The sequence below is a fragment of the Musca domestica genome, unplaced genomic scaffold, assembly GCF_030504385.1.
Source record: "Musca domestica strain aabys unplaced genomic scaffold, Musca_domestica.polishedcontigs.V.1.1 31, whole genome shotgun sequence".
Lineage (NCBI taxonomy): Eukaryota > Metazoa > Arthropoda > Insecta > Diptera > Muscidae > Musca > Musca domestica.
This window is the reverse complement of record NW_026712309.1, coordinates 4861515-4877947: the sequence shown is the minus strand read 5'-3', so window position 1 is coordinate 4877947 and position 16433 is coordinate 4861515. Positions and strand designations below refer to the sequence as shown.

General features: G+C 34.5%; 1 protein-coding gene across 4 annotated transcripts in view; it reads right to left on the bottom strand.

Annotated features, from left to right (window-relative positions):
- LOC101889476 (putative uncharacterized protein DDB_G0277255) overlaps positions 1-16433 on the bottom strand; it is a 132255-nt gene that overhangs the window by 36233 nt on the left and 79589 nt on the right. Inside the window, exons 1-2 of one of the 4 annotated variants that reach the window (XM_059125053.1) lie at positions 15365-15561; positions 14370-14785 (exon numbers count right to left, since the gene is read on the bottom strand). The exons of the other annotated variants lie outside the window; for them this stretch is intronic. Of the exons in view, the coding sequence (XP_058981036.1) occupies positions 14370-14727 (358 nt within the window). The 5' untranslated portion in view covers positions 14728-14785; positions 15365-15561. Of the gene's footprint in view, positions 1-14369; positions 14786-15364; positions 15562-16433 lie in introns of those variants that run through there. 4 annotated transcript variants of the gene reach the window in all.

Genomic DNA, 16433 nt, shown 5'->3' with positions numbered 1-16433 from the left:
ATGATACCCTACACCACTTTGATAATTTAGTTGAGCTCCACTTAATAATTAAAAGTTTTTATGGGGGAATTCAATCATACGCGCTATGATTATAATTATAATTTAAAGTTCAAAGTTCAAAGGACTAAATATGCCGCCGCATTTGTATCTTTTAAATCCGGACTTGTATTGCCCATTTGGTGCAAAATTAATTTGAAATCAGATAAAGATATATATGGGAACTATATCCAAATCTGAACCGATCTCGATAAAATTTGGCAAAGATATTTCTGAGCTGTATTTGATATATTTCCCTGAATATCGTTGTTACGGAGTGCATATTACGGCTGTAGGTACAAATACAACAAATCGGATGAACAATATATATGGGAGCTATAGCTATATCTGAACCGATCTTCACCAAATTTGGCATACTACCTTCTAGACTAAATTTGGCAGTATGTTCCAAATTCCATCCCATTTGGGCAAATATTAGACGTTTGGTGCACAATAAAAGGTAAATCTGATGAAGTTATATATGGGAGCTATATCCAAATCTGAACCGATCTCGATAAAATTTAGCAAAGGTATTTCTGAGCTGCATTTGATATATTTCCCCAAACATTGTTGTTACAGAGTGCATATTACGTCTGCGGAGGACAACAATTACAAATCGGATGAACAATATATATGGAAGCTATATCTGAACCGATTTCGATCAAATTTTTCATACTTATTGTCAGGGCTAATTTGGTTGTATGTGCAAAATTCCACACTATTCGGGCTGATATTACACGTTTGGTGCACAATAAAAGGCAAATCGGACGAAGATATATATGGGAGCTATATCTAAATTTTTACCGATTATCTCCAATTTCAATGGGGTTCGTCCTTGGGCCAAACAAATGTTGTTTGCAAAATTTCATCTCAATCGGATAATAAATGCGACCTGCATTTTGTTCACAAGAATACATGGACAGACGGACGGACGGACAGACGGACTGACATGCATAAATCAACTCAGAAAGTGATTCTATGCAGATCATCAAAAGGAACTATGGGTCTATCTCGTTTCCTTTTGCCTGTTACAAACAAATGCACAAATACATAATACCCTGACCCCCTTGTGTGTAGGGTATAAAAATGTGATAAAATGGAAATATATATGAAAATATCACAAAATCAATATTCTCCTTTATTGGAATCTTTTCATGCGTTTTTGTCTAGATTTTTTTCTTTTCTGTCAAGAGGGCATTCTGAATTGACAAGATTTGTCAATTCTCAAAAAAGTCGAGCTATTTTTGAGATGTAAGCATTCTAGCGAATATATGTCGCTATATATATCCGATATCTTCACTATCGACATCTACGTAACGGTCATAATTGACCTTTTTGGACTATTTGTGATTCAATCGGGATTAAAAGTATTCGCAGTTTATTGGGAAAATTGTTTTTTTTTTTTAACACAAAACTTATGGTCTATTTCACCCGCTCAATATTATCTGATGACCATCCAAATTTTAAAGCTTCTGCCCAGTCCTAAGCTCTAGCCCGATGCTAAATTCGGCGTCGATTGGTCTATAATTGTGACATGTAGCGTGATTGAAAAATTAACATAGCTAGATCGACTCAGCTCAGCGAGATTGGAAGATCAACATATACTTTCCTATGTGGGAAGCCAAAATTTCGAAGTTTTACATTATTTTTGGCCCAATCATTATTTTTGGGCCCCAACACGTAGTTTTGCAGTGTTTAAAAAAAGGTATTTATATTTAGCATTATTTTTTGGCATTTTAATTTTTTTTTGTTAGGCATTTTTAGCCTTATTTTTATGCTGTTTTAGCTGCAACACCATTTTAGATCTGGTCACACTGTTCTCAGCATCTGAAAATGTGAATCTAATTTTGCAAAGTGAAGATACTAAGTAGCTAATCTTTCTATAGAAAATGTGGTTCTTCTGTTTCTTGTCTTAAGTAACTTCTCATCTAAATAAATTATATTTTCTGTAAGGGAAAGGATCCACCCCAGGAACTTTTTAATAAAAAAAGTGGCCTCAGCAATATTTTTATTAGAAATATCGAATTAAGACCTTTTTGAGAAAATATTTCTCTCACCAACTTTTCTTTATACAAAAAGTCGCCTCTCATCAACTTTTCCATACACGAAAAGTCGCTTTCAGCAACTTTTTTACATACGAAAAGTCGCCTCTCAGCAACTTTTCTATATACGAAAAGTCAGCCTTCAGCAACTTTTTATATACGAAAAGTAGCCTCTCAGCAGCTTTTCTGTATACGAAAAGTCGAATCTCAGCAACTTTTCTGTTGCCTCTCAGCAACTTTGCTATAAACGAAAAATCGCCTTTTAACATCTTTTCTATACACGAAAAGTTGCCTTTCAGCAACTTTTCCATACGAAAAATTTCATCTCAGAAACTTTACTCAGCAAAAAGAGTGGCTTCTTAAAACCTGCCGGTCAATATTCACCAGATCCTTTTTCTATTTTCAGGAGAGCTATGAAAGTATGCATTGATTTGTTTCTTGTCGAACCCTGCCGACCCAAAGAATTGTTTTTTTTTATAAAAAGTTTTCAGATTTTTATTTCTCTAATGAGTTAAAACAAAAACAACGGCAGATATGAGTCATGCGAAGTTGTGATTTAAATGCTGATGTTGCAATTGAAGATCGTCATCATCGTCTTCATTTGCTGGCAGAAATTGAAATATGCTCACTCAGCAATCTTTTCAGCTGTCGGACATCTCTGGGCCCACCAAATGTACATAATATGCTTAACTGTTGGATATAAACACACAAAAAAGTGCATTGGAAAGATTCATGGGGATACAGTGAGGCCTCGTACAAAGTAGCATTATCGGAAATTTCAAAAGTGATTCTCATGCGGCTATCTTTTCCTATGGAAAATATAGCTCAGAAAGTTCTGAAATTGTTTAGAATTTGAGTGATGTTCATTGCCCAGAGATTTCACTGTACTCAGTGATGACGTTGATGATGATGCACTTTAATTTGATTCGCTGCTTAGTTGGCTGGCTGATTGTTTTGGCTTTTGGTGAAATGGTCAATGATCTTCTTTTTATGATATCGTAACAAGTGAGATACATATTTCCCCAATGAGCAACAGTTGTAAATTGGTTGTATTTCCCCCTTTGTAATGGCTTCAATTGTTTAAAAAAAAAAAAAAACTAATAATCGTTTAAAAAGAAAATCATTGTTTGCCATCCCAAAACCCCAAGTAACTGAAATAACAACAACAAAAAAATCATAATCTCCACAACAACAAACCAACTATGAAAATAATTAAAGATTGTCTTGTTAAGATTTTAACAAGTTTTCCAACTAATTAAAAGCATATGTGATTTATTAGAGCTACATGATCCGATTTGGATTCGACATACTTCGGAAAAGATATTGAACAGCTAAATTATGTTGTGTTCAACAGATAGATAAATCGCATTAACAAAAATAATTTTAATTCCAATCTAATTAGAAACAACTGACAAGGAAAATTAAATGCTTTTCGAAAAAAACACTTTCCATTGGAAAAGAGAGAGTGTGTGAGAGATAGAGAAAGAGAGAGAAAATAAAGGAAACTTTTTCTATTATGGCTAAAATTAAAACAATTCCTAACATTATTTAATGATATAATTAAACTCAGATTGGCGCCCAACATGTATTCGATGGCCATGATTGAAATTTGTTGAGCTCTCGTATGTATGTTGAATGGAATTCAAGTGGCGCCCGAATACAGGATCAATTTTATCTGGTCTTTAATTAATTCGTTTAGTATGTAGTGAGAGACAAAGGACTACATAAGTCCTTGTAGGGATATAACTGAAGCATGTAATAAAGAAGCTTTGTTTTTGATCATCCATCATTTTCAGAACTGGTAACAATTTTTTGCGGGCCTGACTGTGTTGAGAAGCATACCTTTGGACATCTTCTCTATTTTATATACCCCACGGTATTCAACACACACACATAACCAGACATACGCAATCAACATTACCATACGCAATATACGTTGGACTTTCTTGCATATATTGTTTGACATTGTGTTCAGAATTAATATGGCACCCAACGAAAATTTTGTAGTTGAAGTCCTTGATATTTATTGTAGAATCTCATGGCGCCCAATTTAAATTCAACGGTGATCATTAAAATTTGCCACTTATTCCATAAAAATTATATGGAATACAAGTGGTGCTCAAATACTAAGATCTATATTTTCTTGACTTTAATTTTCTTTGTAGTGTAGGACATACTCATTATACCCTCAGCCCTATATATAATTTGATACGGCCAAAAGGTGCCTCAAGGTAATAACGGCTTTAGACTTTAGGTCTCTTTAAACCAGGACATTTAGAGTCAGTCTGTGGGCGCCTGGTGCGTACGAAGGGAGTTTTCGAAGGAAGCTCCGATTTGATCGAAACTTGATACATCGTAATATTACTGTCAAATTTAGATCGAGTTCGCACGAGGGCAATATCGGACCACTCCTTCTGGTACCTACCCCACAAAAGGTCAACATTTTTGAAGAAAATAACGTATCTCATAGAAAGAGAAAGGATCGTTCGATTTTGTGCAAACTTTGCAAATCCTGATATTTGCATGAGTGTTAGGTCAGGTGAGAAAATGGACAATATCGCTCCACTTCATCTGGTCAAAGGGTCACAATTTTAAATAATTATAACTCTTATAAAATGTGTTGTAAGAGCCTGATTGTCTTAAAATTGCACACATCACAATGTTTTTATTAACCCAAGGTCTGGCGTGAAGACAGAAAGTATCGGTCTACTCCTTCTGGTACTCTCTCCACAAAGGGTCAACATTTTTAATATCCATGAAGCTCATAAAACGCGCATTCAGACTTGGTATATCTCAAGATTTCCATTAACACAAGATCTCTTATAAATATGGTAGAGGTCGGACCATTCCTTCTGGTACCTCCCCCACAAAGTGTCAAAATTTTAAATAACCAAAACGATTATAAAACCCGAAATAAGTATCCAGTTCTCTTCAAATTTCACACATCAAAATATTTTTATTAAACCAAGATCTGGTATATATATGGGATACAACGGTCCACACCTTTTGGTACCTCCCCCACAAAGGGTCATCATTTTGAATATCCATGAAGCTCATAAATCGCGAAATTAACATCCGATTCCATTCAGACTTGGCACATCTCAATATTTCTATCAACACAACATCAGTTATAAATATGGTAGAAATAGGACCATTTCTTCTGGTACCTCCCCCACATAGGGTTCAAGATTTTGAAAGACAAAACGCACAAAGAAAGCGAAAGAAGCATCCAGCTCAGATATGTTGTAAATATGATATACATCTGCCAACTCCTTCTAATACCGCACCCACAAAGAGTCATAATTTTCAATAATTTTATCTGTCATAACTTGCGAAACAAGTCAGCGATTCTTTACAACTTGCTATATCTAAATATTTCTCTCAACCAGAAACCTGAGATGAATATGGAATGTATGATTTCGCATAAAATTTTGATATAAATGTTCGATATTAGATAAAGTATGAAAATTAAATACTTCTGTCAACTATAACTGGTGCCTCACGTACATGTCAAAATTTCCTAAAATTATCACATATCTCATATAAAGTGAATGATGTAACCAATACAGGGTGAGATGAAAAAACTGCAACCAAATTTAGACTGCTGTCATTTCTAAGCCACTCGTCCGACAGCTGTTAAAATTCTTCCAGTGACAGCTTATTATATTGTTTACAAGCGTACAAAAGCATTTCGGTGAGAATTTTCCAGAAAAAAAGTTATTCGTGATGGAATTCAAGCGTGATAGTGTGATTTCTTTATATTTGGCTGGGAAACCACAAGTGGCTATCGTTAGAGCACTCCAGCATTTAAATGTGAATAAATCTTTTGTGCCTCGTACCATCACTCGTTACCGTGATACTGGTAGTGTAGCCCGACGTCAAGCAGAAATGGTTCGAAAAGTAAAGAAGCCACTTGATCGAAACCAGCGTCGCAGTGGCCGAAAAATGGCTCGTGAGCTGAACATATCCCAATATTCCATTCGGCAAATATTGTAAAATGAGTTCGGAGTAAAGCCATTGTATGGGCCTCTATAACAGCCGATGTTCGCTCTCTGCTTATATTAATTGACTGTGGCATCAGAATAAATGCCGAATGTTATTGCGAAAATATTCTGGAGGGTGTATTAAAACAGACCTTGGACATTCCAACAGGACCCAGCACCATCGCACATAGCCCGCCCCACCCAAAAATGATTACGAAATGAGGTTGCTCGCTTCATTTCCAGCAAGTTATTTCCGAATGGTGGTGGATATTAAAAGTTCGGCGTGGCCAAACATAGGTACTTTTTTACTTGTTTCTTTTTCATTTGAAAAAAAGTTTTAAATATTTTCAACATGCACTGTCATGTGTTGGTTTTTAGTTTAAAATAGTGATGATTATTTTCATCAAGGTTCACAATGAATTTCGCAAATATTGTCAAAATTTGTAGTCCAATACCTAATTCGGGTTAAAATTATGTATTATATTATTTTTGTTCCAAATGCATACGTATATATACCATTTATTTTTTTTTTTTTTGATAATTTCCTGTTGTCATCCTAAAGCCAAATTAAGTCCACGATGGTCATACAGAGGCAGAAAGAGTGATACAATGAAGTCATTTTTTTATATTATCCTCAACAACAATAAACATTAAAAAATAGTGCAAAGTGTATCAAAGTTAATTGTAACAGCCAATCCCCCAGCATGACTGTGTGAATTATGATAATGGCTGTGTATGACAGCGTAATAATCAGCGAACAACACAACATTCCCAACTGTAACCGATCATTCGTTCATCTGACACAACGTTGGAATGCACATTTGATTCACCCTTTATGTAATGCACATTAAATTAACAGCAACAATCACAAAAAGAAAAATTATGAATTTTTCATTACATTGTTATCCAAAAAATTTCAAAATTTTTCCCAAAAAACAAAAGATTCTCATATTCATGGATGTGTGTGACGTTGTTTTGTTGCCTTTTCATACTCCATAAAAAATAACAAAATTTTGTAATACACTTTGTTTCGGCACTTCGAAACATGGAGACAGAGTGTCAGTTTTATCACATCAGCGGAGATTTATGTGGCCCAAAAGTGAACGACAGGGAACAACTTGCTTGCATTTCTTTTCCGTTTTTCACTTTTAATGGCGGGGAAAACCTCAGAAAGAAAACAATACTTTCCTTTTCATCCACAATGACAAGCGAAGAGAAAAAGTTCTCACATTTTATGTCAACCATTAAATTTTGGATAAACTATTTTTCATTTTCTACTTCTTCTTCGTTTTTTTGTATTTTTTTCCAAGGCAACAACACAAACACACATCCAATAGTTTTCTTTTATTTATTAACTTCCAAGAGATAATGATGTTTTCTAATGATCTAAATTTGACCCACAATAGATTTGGGAACTACACCAACAACAACAACGAAAAGAAATATCAATATAAGTGAGTCTCTTTCTATCTTTGGATATTTTCACAATTTCTAATTTTAGACTGAAATCCAAATCCAAGGAAAATCTGCATTCATCCATAGAATAGAAACGCAAGGCAGAGGCAATAGCCAGCCGAGGCCGCCATGACTAAAGAGCAGCATATTCCTCAATGTGTTAGAAAAAGTTTTTCTTTTTTTTGATGAGATTCTTTGTGAAGTTCCTGGTCAGTGTTCGAAAATATGGAGAAAATAAAAAAAGCTATAGTATCAGTCGGTTTTGCCCTCAGCCAATGTTCAAGTATTTAAATATATTTTGACTTTTGTAATGATTATTCAAATTTTGGAACCTCTAGGGAGTAGATTCAGAAAAAATGGATCAATATTGTCTATTTTGTATCAGACATAAATAAATGTGATACAATTATTGCGACGTACACGTTTTGACTACATCAACTACTTCCTTCACTTTATATAAGATATGTGATAATTTTTAGAAAATATTGAAATGTGCGTAAGTTGCCAGATATATTCGATGGAAGTATTCCACTTTCATACTTTATCTAATATAGGAAAAATATTGGTATGGGCAAATTTAAAAGAAAATTGAATATTTATATCCAATTTTATGAGAAATCATCAATTCCATATTCATCTCAGGTTTCAGGTTTTGATAAATATATAAATATAGCGAGTTGTAAAAAATCGCTGACTTGTTTCGCAAATTATGACAGATAAAAGTATTGAAAATTGTGATCCTTTGTGGGTGAGGTACCTGAAGGGGTTGGCAGATTTACATCTTCACAACAGATCTTGTGTTAGCAAAAATGTATGTATGTGGGAAATTTAAAGAGAGTAGGATGCTTACTTCGTTTTTTTTTTTTGAGCGTTTTGTTTTTGTTTTTAATCTTGAACCCAGGAAAATGGTCCGATCTCTACCATATTTATAACAGATCTTGTGCTGTTAGAAATATTGAAATGTGCAAAGTCTGAATAGAATCGGATGTTAATTTCACGTTGTATGAGCTTCATGGATATTCAAAATGTTGACCCTTTGTAGGGGAGGTACCACGAGGAGTGGACCGATGTATCCCATCTTCGCAGTAGATCTTGTGTTAGTAGAAATAATGGGATGTGTGAAATATGAAGAGAACCGGATGCTTATTTTGGATTTTATGATATTTTTGGTTATTAAAAACTTTGACCCTTTGTGGGGGAGGTACCAGAAGAAATGGTCCGATCTCTACCATCTTTACAACAGATCTTGTGTTATTGTAAATGTTGAGATGTACCAAGTCGGAATGGAATCGGATTTTAATTTCGCGTTTTATGAACTTCATGAATATACACAATTTGGCCCTTTGTGGGGGGAGGTACCAGAAGGAGTAGACCGATATATCTCATCTTCACAGCAGACCTTGGGTTGAAAAAATTATTGTGATGTGTGCAATTTGAAGACAATCGAACATTTACATCATATTTTATAAGAGTTATAATTATTCAAAATTTTGACCCTTTGTGGGGAAGGTACTTGATGGAGTGGAAATATATTGTTCATTTTCGCACCTGACGTAAAACTCATACAAATATTAGCATTTGTAAAGTTATCCTTTTTCTTTCTGTGCGGTAAAATATTTTTTTTTTGAAAATTTTAACTTTTGGTAGGGTAGGACGAGAATATTGTCCATTTCCGTACTCGATCTAAGTTTGATAATAATATTACGATGAACGAAAATTGGACCAAATCGGATACTCCCTTCGAGAATTATCGTGCGCTCTAGCCAGAAAACAGACGGACAGACGGACATCGCTAGATCGAATCAAAATGTCCTGAAACGGATTTGGTCCAATGAGACCTAAGGTCTAAAACCATTACTTCGTTGAGGAACGTTTTAGCCGTATTAAATGATATATGCCTTCTCTAGCCATATGGCTGAGGGTATAAAGAATGAATTAGGGGTAATTTTAAATCCATGACAAAGACCTAAAATGGTAAAGACTGGACAAAATGCATAATGGAAATATAGTTAATGTGAAAAATATATAGAGGCGCTGCTCACAACAGTGACATGTTAGCATCAAAATTATATTTACAGAGCAATTTTAAGAATAAAATTTTCTGTAAACCAAAAATTTGAACTAAAAATTGCATTTCACTGACGTTTTCAATTAATTGAAAATTGCATTTGCTGTTAAAACAACTTAACATTGGTGATTATGTTTTTATGATATCGCAACAACACAGGTATTTACACCTGGTGACAATATTTTGACTCTGTCTTGTCCCATCTTTATACTTATACTTACCGGTTAGGTTATTATAAGGTTAGGTTAAGATCGATCATTTGGGTTAGTGTTAGTGGTAACCAAAATTTTGGGTTAGTGTTATATGAGTGAGATGCCAAAATCGTTTGAAATGCGAGTATATAGCCTTCTTCCTTTTACGTTCTTTATTTTTGCCAAAAAAATCGAGCGAAGCTAGGTTCACGCAACTCCCTGAGAATTTCATATAAACAGGACTTCTATGTTGTGATCAGAAGAAGTACCTGTCGAGACCCCTATACAGGTGGAGACTGGTGGTATATATCTGCCAGCAAACTCACTTATACCCGTTTAATTACATTTTTCTATACAATACTTCGAGCTTAAAGTTTGCAAATTGTTCTTCATTATTTTTAGTTCTTCGTCAGAAGTTTTTACTGCCGTTTTAATTTATAATTTTATTATGATTATAAAACAATAAAAACAACGGTACGAAACTAGATTAACTGACTTGTCTAACATCTCTGCAACGTTAAACAATTCCTCTGGAAGCTTAACGAAAATTTATGATCGGCCTGATATGAAATTGTGATTCTGTGTCAGAATCCGCAATCAAAAAGTAAATTGACTTAAGAAAACGTGCTTCTTTAACTCTAAATTAAAACACTTTCTGCGCCTTATTTTATTGCGAACAAGGAAGATTTTTTGAATGCAATTGGACGGGATTAGTGTTTCAATTCACTTTTTATTACATAAACATTTGAAAAAGTATTTTTAATATTCAAAGAATTTAATTTGCTCTTTAAATACATGTTAGTGAAACTTTTGACCCTCCTAATAAACAAGCAGATCAATTGAGAAATGTTACTGTCTGATATTGCCTAATACCTTCCTCCGCTTAGCACGAAGCATCGAAACTATTGATGATTATGAACGCTAATATCCAAGTAATTATAGTGATGCTGATCATTGACTATAACTTCATTATTATATGATATCAACTCGATTATTATTAAATGCAATGATCGATTTGAATGAATAAATTCGGTACTAAGAGGGAACATGATATGATCTACATTGTTGCAGCCTTAAAAATGTTGGCAAGAAAATCACAAAAATACTTTTGGTTGCTATACATTTCAGAGAGATTGGCAATATAGAACTAGATACTGTAATGTATTTCGTAACAATATCGAGAGAGGCCCATCATGCAAAAAAAAAAAAATTAACTCTTCTATAAAAAATACAAACAATTACAGAAAAATGGAGATGACAGGATTCCCCACCCAGCGTACATCCTCGGTGACGTATCCAGAAATATATTTAGAGCCCATATTTTACTTGTTCCCATATAAAATGTACCGGTACAGAAATGTTTTATTACACTCTAGAGCTGGAGGCTCTTTCCAGCTAACATACACTAATTGTAAAAAATTTGTGGTTTGATCCATCCTTCCTTATGAATTTACGGACACAAGATAGAAAACGGGACCGGAGTCTTCTGCTTACCCCAAAAAATTGGATGGAGAGCGAAGTGTTTTCAAGCAAATATCTTTGTGATCATGAAAGCGGCAGAATTAATTAAAACTATAGAAAATGAAATAACTGAACTGGTGACTATTTACGTTTATAGTCAAGCGGTTCTTACAGCTATTGAATTTTCTACAATCAATTCCGATGTAGTCCTGAGATGTCGAACAGCTCCAGGAAATCTGTCCACTACGATTCAAATTCCCTGGGTATCTGGTCATTGTAATATTAAAGAAAATAAGAAATCCGATGAATTGGGAAGGATGGACTCGCAGCCAACAGACCTTGAATTCGCCGATATATAAAAACCCATTTTTTATTTTAATAGAGCGCTATAACTCTTCAGGGGAAAATCCAAAGTATTGGTACAACGAATTACGGTGCAAGGCTAAAAAACAAATCTTGCCGGATATCTCCTCGCGTAGAACATAATCTCTTTTAAGCATGAATAAATCAATGTTACGGATATCAATAGGGAAACTAACATACCACTGCAACATCCGATCAAGGACGTCCAAATGGGATAACTCTAACGTCGAATTCGGCATGCTGTGTGAGGTTGAGGAAGAGTATGATACGGTCGAACACAACTGTCCTGTTCTATCAAGGGAAATACTACGAGCCATGGAGGAACATTCGTCTCATTATCTCTGTGTGCTGTCAGACACGGATTTCTTTGTCATCTATAACTTCGCAGAAAACATTTACTGGCTCTGCCACCGTAGTTAAACACGACTCTAATCGACACTTCTCACCATTTTTTCTACTTCTCCATAAAGATTTATCACCTTTTAACGAAAGGTGTGAGTTAGTTACTAATTTCAACTGTGACTAGAGGGTGTATCAGATCAGAGGGTGTATCTCACCTAAATAGGATTGGACAAAGCAAAATTGGAGGCGCATATATCTTCCAAACTTAGTACTTCTCTTCTCATGGTGCCACCAAAAGAGGTATGTAAGTGCCCGCCCACCTCTGGAATAGTTCATTTTCCCAAAAAAATGGTTTGAAATGATTTCTGATATCTGGCAACAGTGTGCGTCGCTAAGCGACCCTGCAGTGCAGAGGTTAAACTCCTCATTTTCCATTTTAGAGTTTTGATATGCGTAGCTCCCGAGAAAAAATCCTATATATTTTTAAACAGAAAAAATCTTATGTTCGGCCCGATCTTTCAAAACCCTCCACCAAGAGGTAAAATAACATTTCTAGTTAAAGTATCTGGTTTTTATCGTGTTCCACTTTAAACGGCAAATACACCCTGGTATTTGGAGAATGCAGCTGAAGTTATGAAGGTTTTATTAAGTAGATGGAATCGTTATATAGAGGTCATCCCAAAACGGGAACCTATATATACTATGTTCTACTATAAGGATTGTTAACTACTGCGAGTCTTAAATACCAAACTTGAAAAATACATGAGGAAAGATGTGTCAAGGATCATCAGAACACCGAATGCGTTTAAGTACCGTTATATGGAATCCGTGAACCAATCCGTTGGAAAACCTTTCTTAAATCGTCAGAATACAGAATATTTGGAGATACCGTTATATGAGTGCTATAGTAAAACGTGGACTTGGAAAGACTATGTTCAGACATGGACTTATACAGACTATGGGGACCTTCGTTGATATTTAGGGTGACTGAAATTCCTAAAAGTAGTCTCAGAACTAATTAAGGGTCTTGATTTAGGTAAACGCCCCTCAATCGGAACCGGCAGTTTTCACAAGAAAAAGAAAACACTGAATTGTGCCGCCCTAGGACGCTTTTCGGAATTTTAAATTAATGTTGGTATTATCCCGACTTCGATTAAATGAGAATATTAAAAATCGCACCAAGATGGGTATACATAAATAATTGGTCAGCAGTTAAGAGTACATATCTATCATAACTTCGAAGTTTTAGGATTGAACCAGAAGATCTCCAAGTGGCGACTACATGTCCTTTAACCTAACAGAGCTAAATCTTAGAATAAAATGTTGATATGAATTTTATTCAAAATTAATAGGCTTCAAAACTATGACTTCTGCAGTGATTATAAGTTTTTGCGATGGACCAAGAAATCAACTAAGAATCAAATAAAAAAACAGGTCTAAGAACATATATTTCTGAACCAAATGAAAATCGTAAAACCTTCACCACATTGGCCGTAAAAAGAATTGCAACAACATTTACCATTTTCTATTGTCGTCTTATTAACGCTCTTGTCATTGTTGTGGGTCTCCTGTGTTAGAGGTCTTTTCTCAACATTTTCAACCCGGTTAGTGGCAATACTGGCAGGAGTTGGGGGAGGAGATGGAGTAGTAGTGGTAGTAGTAGCTTTGTTAAATGAAGTGTTAGTACCAATTGGTGGTTTAGTTTTGGTTTGCATGCAGTTATTTTGTAGATCGGAAGTTGTTGCAACTGGCAATGTTGTTGTTGTGGCTGACGCCGTTGTTTCTGCTGACGTTGAGGAGCTATTCAATTTTCTGACAACAATAACAATTTTTGATAGACGTGGCTTATTTGAAGTTGATGTTGACGTTGAAGTTGTGGCTGACAATGGTAATTCCTGCGATGATGGTGATGATGTTTCTGTGGCGGTGGTGGAGAGGGTGTTACTGACAGTTGTTGTTGCTGTTGCATTGTTGTTGTTAGAAATATTTCGTTTATTGCATGCAAATTTTGTTGTTGCTCCATTGAAATTGGTTTCTAAAGCTGAAGGAAATGTGGTTAGTTGATGACTTAATGATGATGAGGATGCGGTCGACGATGCCTCCGATTGATGGGATAAGTTGCCTTCGTTTGCGGTGCTGCTGGTGCCAGCAACAACTTCGGTAGTGGATGAAACATTAGACGGAGAGATCGTGTTACTGTCAACAATAAAGTTGTTGTGGTTGTTGAGGTTGGGGGCTTTAGGACAACTTGAGCTATTGCCGTTGCTGCTGCTGTTGTTGGTTTTGTTGTTTTTATCATGCAATGTTGTTGTAGTGTTAATTGACTTCTTATTGGAATGGTTGTTGTTATTGTGATTTTTCTTGTTGTTATTTTTGTTATTGTTATTAATTCCATGCAATTTATGTTTATTCGTGTTGGACAACTCACTATTTGAGCCATTCTCTTTGTCACTTGAATCTTTGGCTAACGTTTCTTTGCTGTTCGAAGAACGCTTAAGGGTCCCGAAAACTCTATTAAATGTTGTTGTCGATGTTTTCTTTTCGAGCGGTTCTCCCTCAATCTTGGCGGCCACCGTTGGCAGTGGAGTGTCCTCAAAATTGGTAACTGCCTTCGGATTGGGAATCAATGATTTATCCGACGATTTTTCATTGTTCACCAAATCCAAGGCCCCGTTCAGTTGTTGATATTCCTCATAAATGCTGCAACGTTTATTCGTTGCGGCCAATGATTTGTTATTTTTATTGGATTTTGATTTGAAAATTTTATTCCACATTTTTTTACTCATTTTGAATTTCTCTTGGGGTTTTAAATCCACGGCACTCAAGGAGTAATTAATTTTTGCTCTTGGGCGATATCAGAATTTTAAAATTTTTAATTAATTTATATTTTTTATTACAATTTTTAACAAAATTTATATATTTTTATTATTTTTTTTAGCAAAATTTAGATTTTTTTTTAAATTTAAAAAAAAACTATCCAAACTAAAACTTATCGAAAAATTATCCATTAATAAAAAGTTGAAGTTAAATGCAATGTTTTCAATCTGTTTTTGAAAAATCAAATTTTGAATCATCTGTTAATGTTTTTCATCATTTTTGTTTTTATAATTTTAATGTTGTGTTTTTTATTTTTACAACATTTTTAACTTTTAATAAAACTGTCAGTTTTTTAATTTTTTTAAATGTTTTCAACTTTTAACTTTAAAAACTCTTGATTTCCAACCAAATTCAGTTCTTTAATTGCTAATTTCCTTGTAAACTTTTATATTCTATTAATACAACTATGTTTTTTTTTAAATTTTTATTTTTATAAAATTTTAAATTTTTAACATTTTCCACATTTTATAAATATATTTAATTTTTTTGAAAATTTCATTTTTAATTTAGTTTTTTATATAAATAATATATTTTTTAATTAGTTACAATTTTGTATTATTTTCGTTAATTTCTTCTCTTTTAATCAAATCCCATTCGATTATCTTCAAAATTCCGTTTGGGTTCACTTCAAATATTATTCTTGTGATTATATTTCCACGGATTCTCCCATTATAACAACAACATCAAATAAAACGAAAAAAAATCGCATCCGAACAACAACTTAATACCACGACGTCAATTTTTCAACTGAAATTGAAAATCAAAACAATCATTGTCCAAACAACAGGCCTCCATTTTTCCTCTCTTTGGCACTCGTTCGCACACGCTCCACAGTAGCGCTTGAAGTTTGTCGACGAACGACAACAGCAACATACGCAAACGTTAGCAGCAGCAGTGGCTAAGTCGGCACCTCTTCCGTCTTCTTGTACCGCCCCAATGTCGCCACCCCAATCAACATATTCTGTTCAGGCCGACAATCAACAAGCGGCGTATGGTCTGCCGGTCTTGTGTGTGTACGTACGTGTGTTACTAAATGGGGGAGCATGGAGCTAAGTTCATTGTGGTTGACTGAACGTCTACTTAACTACTTATGTTTTTTCTAAGGCAACTCTCTGTCTCTCTCTCTTATTCTCTATTTTCTTTCTCTCTATTATTCCACAAATTTTACCTTTCTTTTCCTCAAAACATACATTTCCAAAAAAACTGTCATCACCATTTAATTAGACAGTAGGCTGTTATTTCAAAGATTTAAACATGTGAATTTAGTTTTGGATGACGGACACCTGCATCATCATCATTATTTGGTAAGGGGAGAAATAAGTTATATGATTATTTTTAAGAGTACTGGTAATGCAGTCGAGATGATTGACATTACCTTGTAATGCAGAGAGTAGCCCATACGCAGACCACATGAATTTATTTTCCATTTGAAAGGATTTTCAACAACGTATACTTTCTTCATTACTAGTATTCCAAAAAGTAATGTGTTATTCATCCTTACCAAATAATGAATAATGATGGCATATTTTTTATTTTAAATGTGGATTTATTTTAGATTAATTTTTTTTCCTGTAGCGCTAGGTCTTTAACGGGGATTATTTGTAGAGTCCTATGA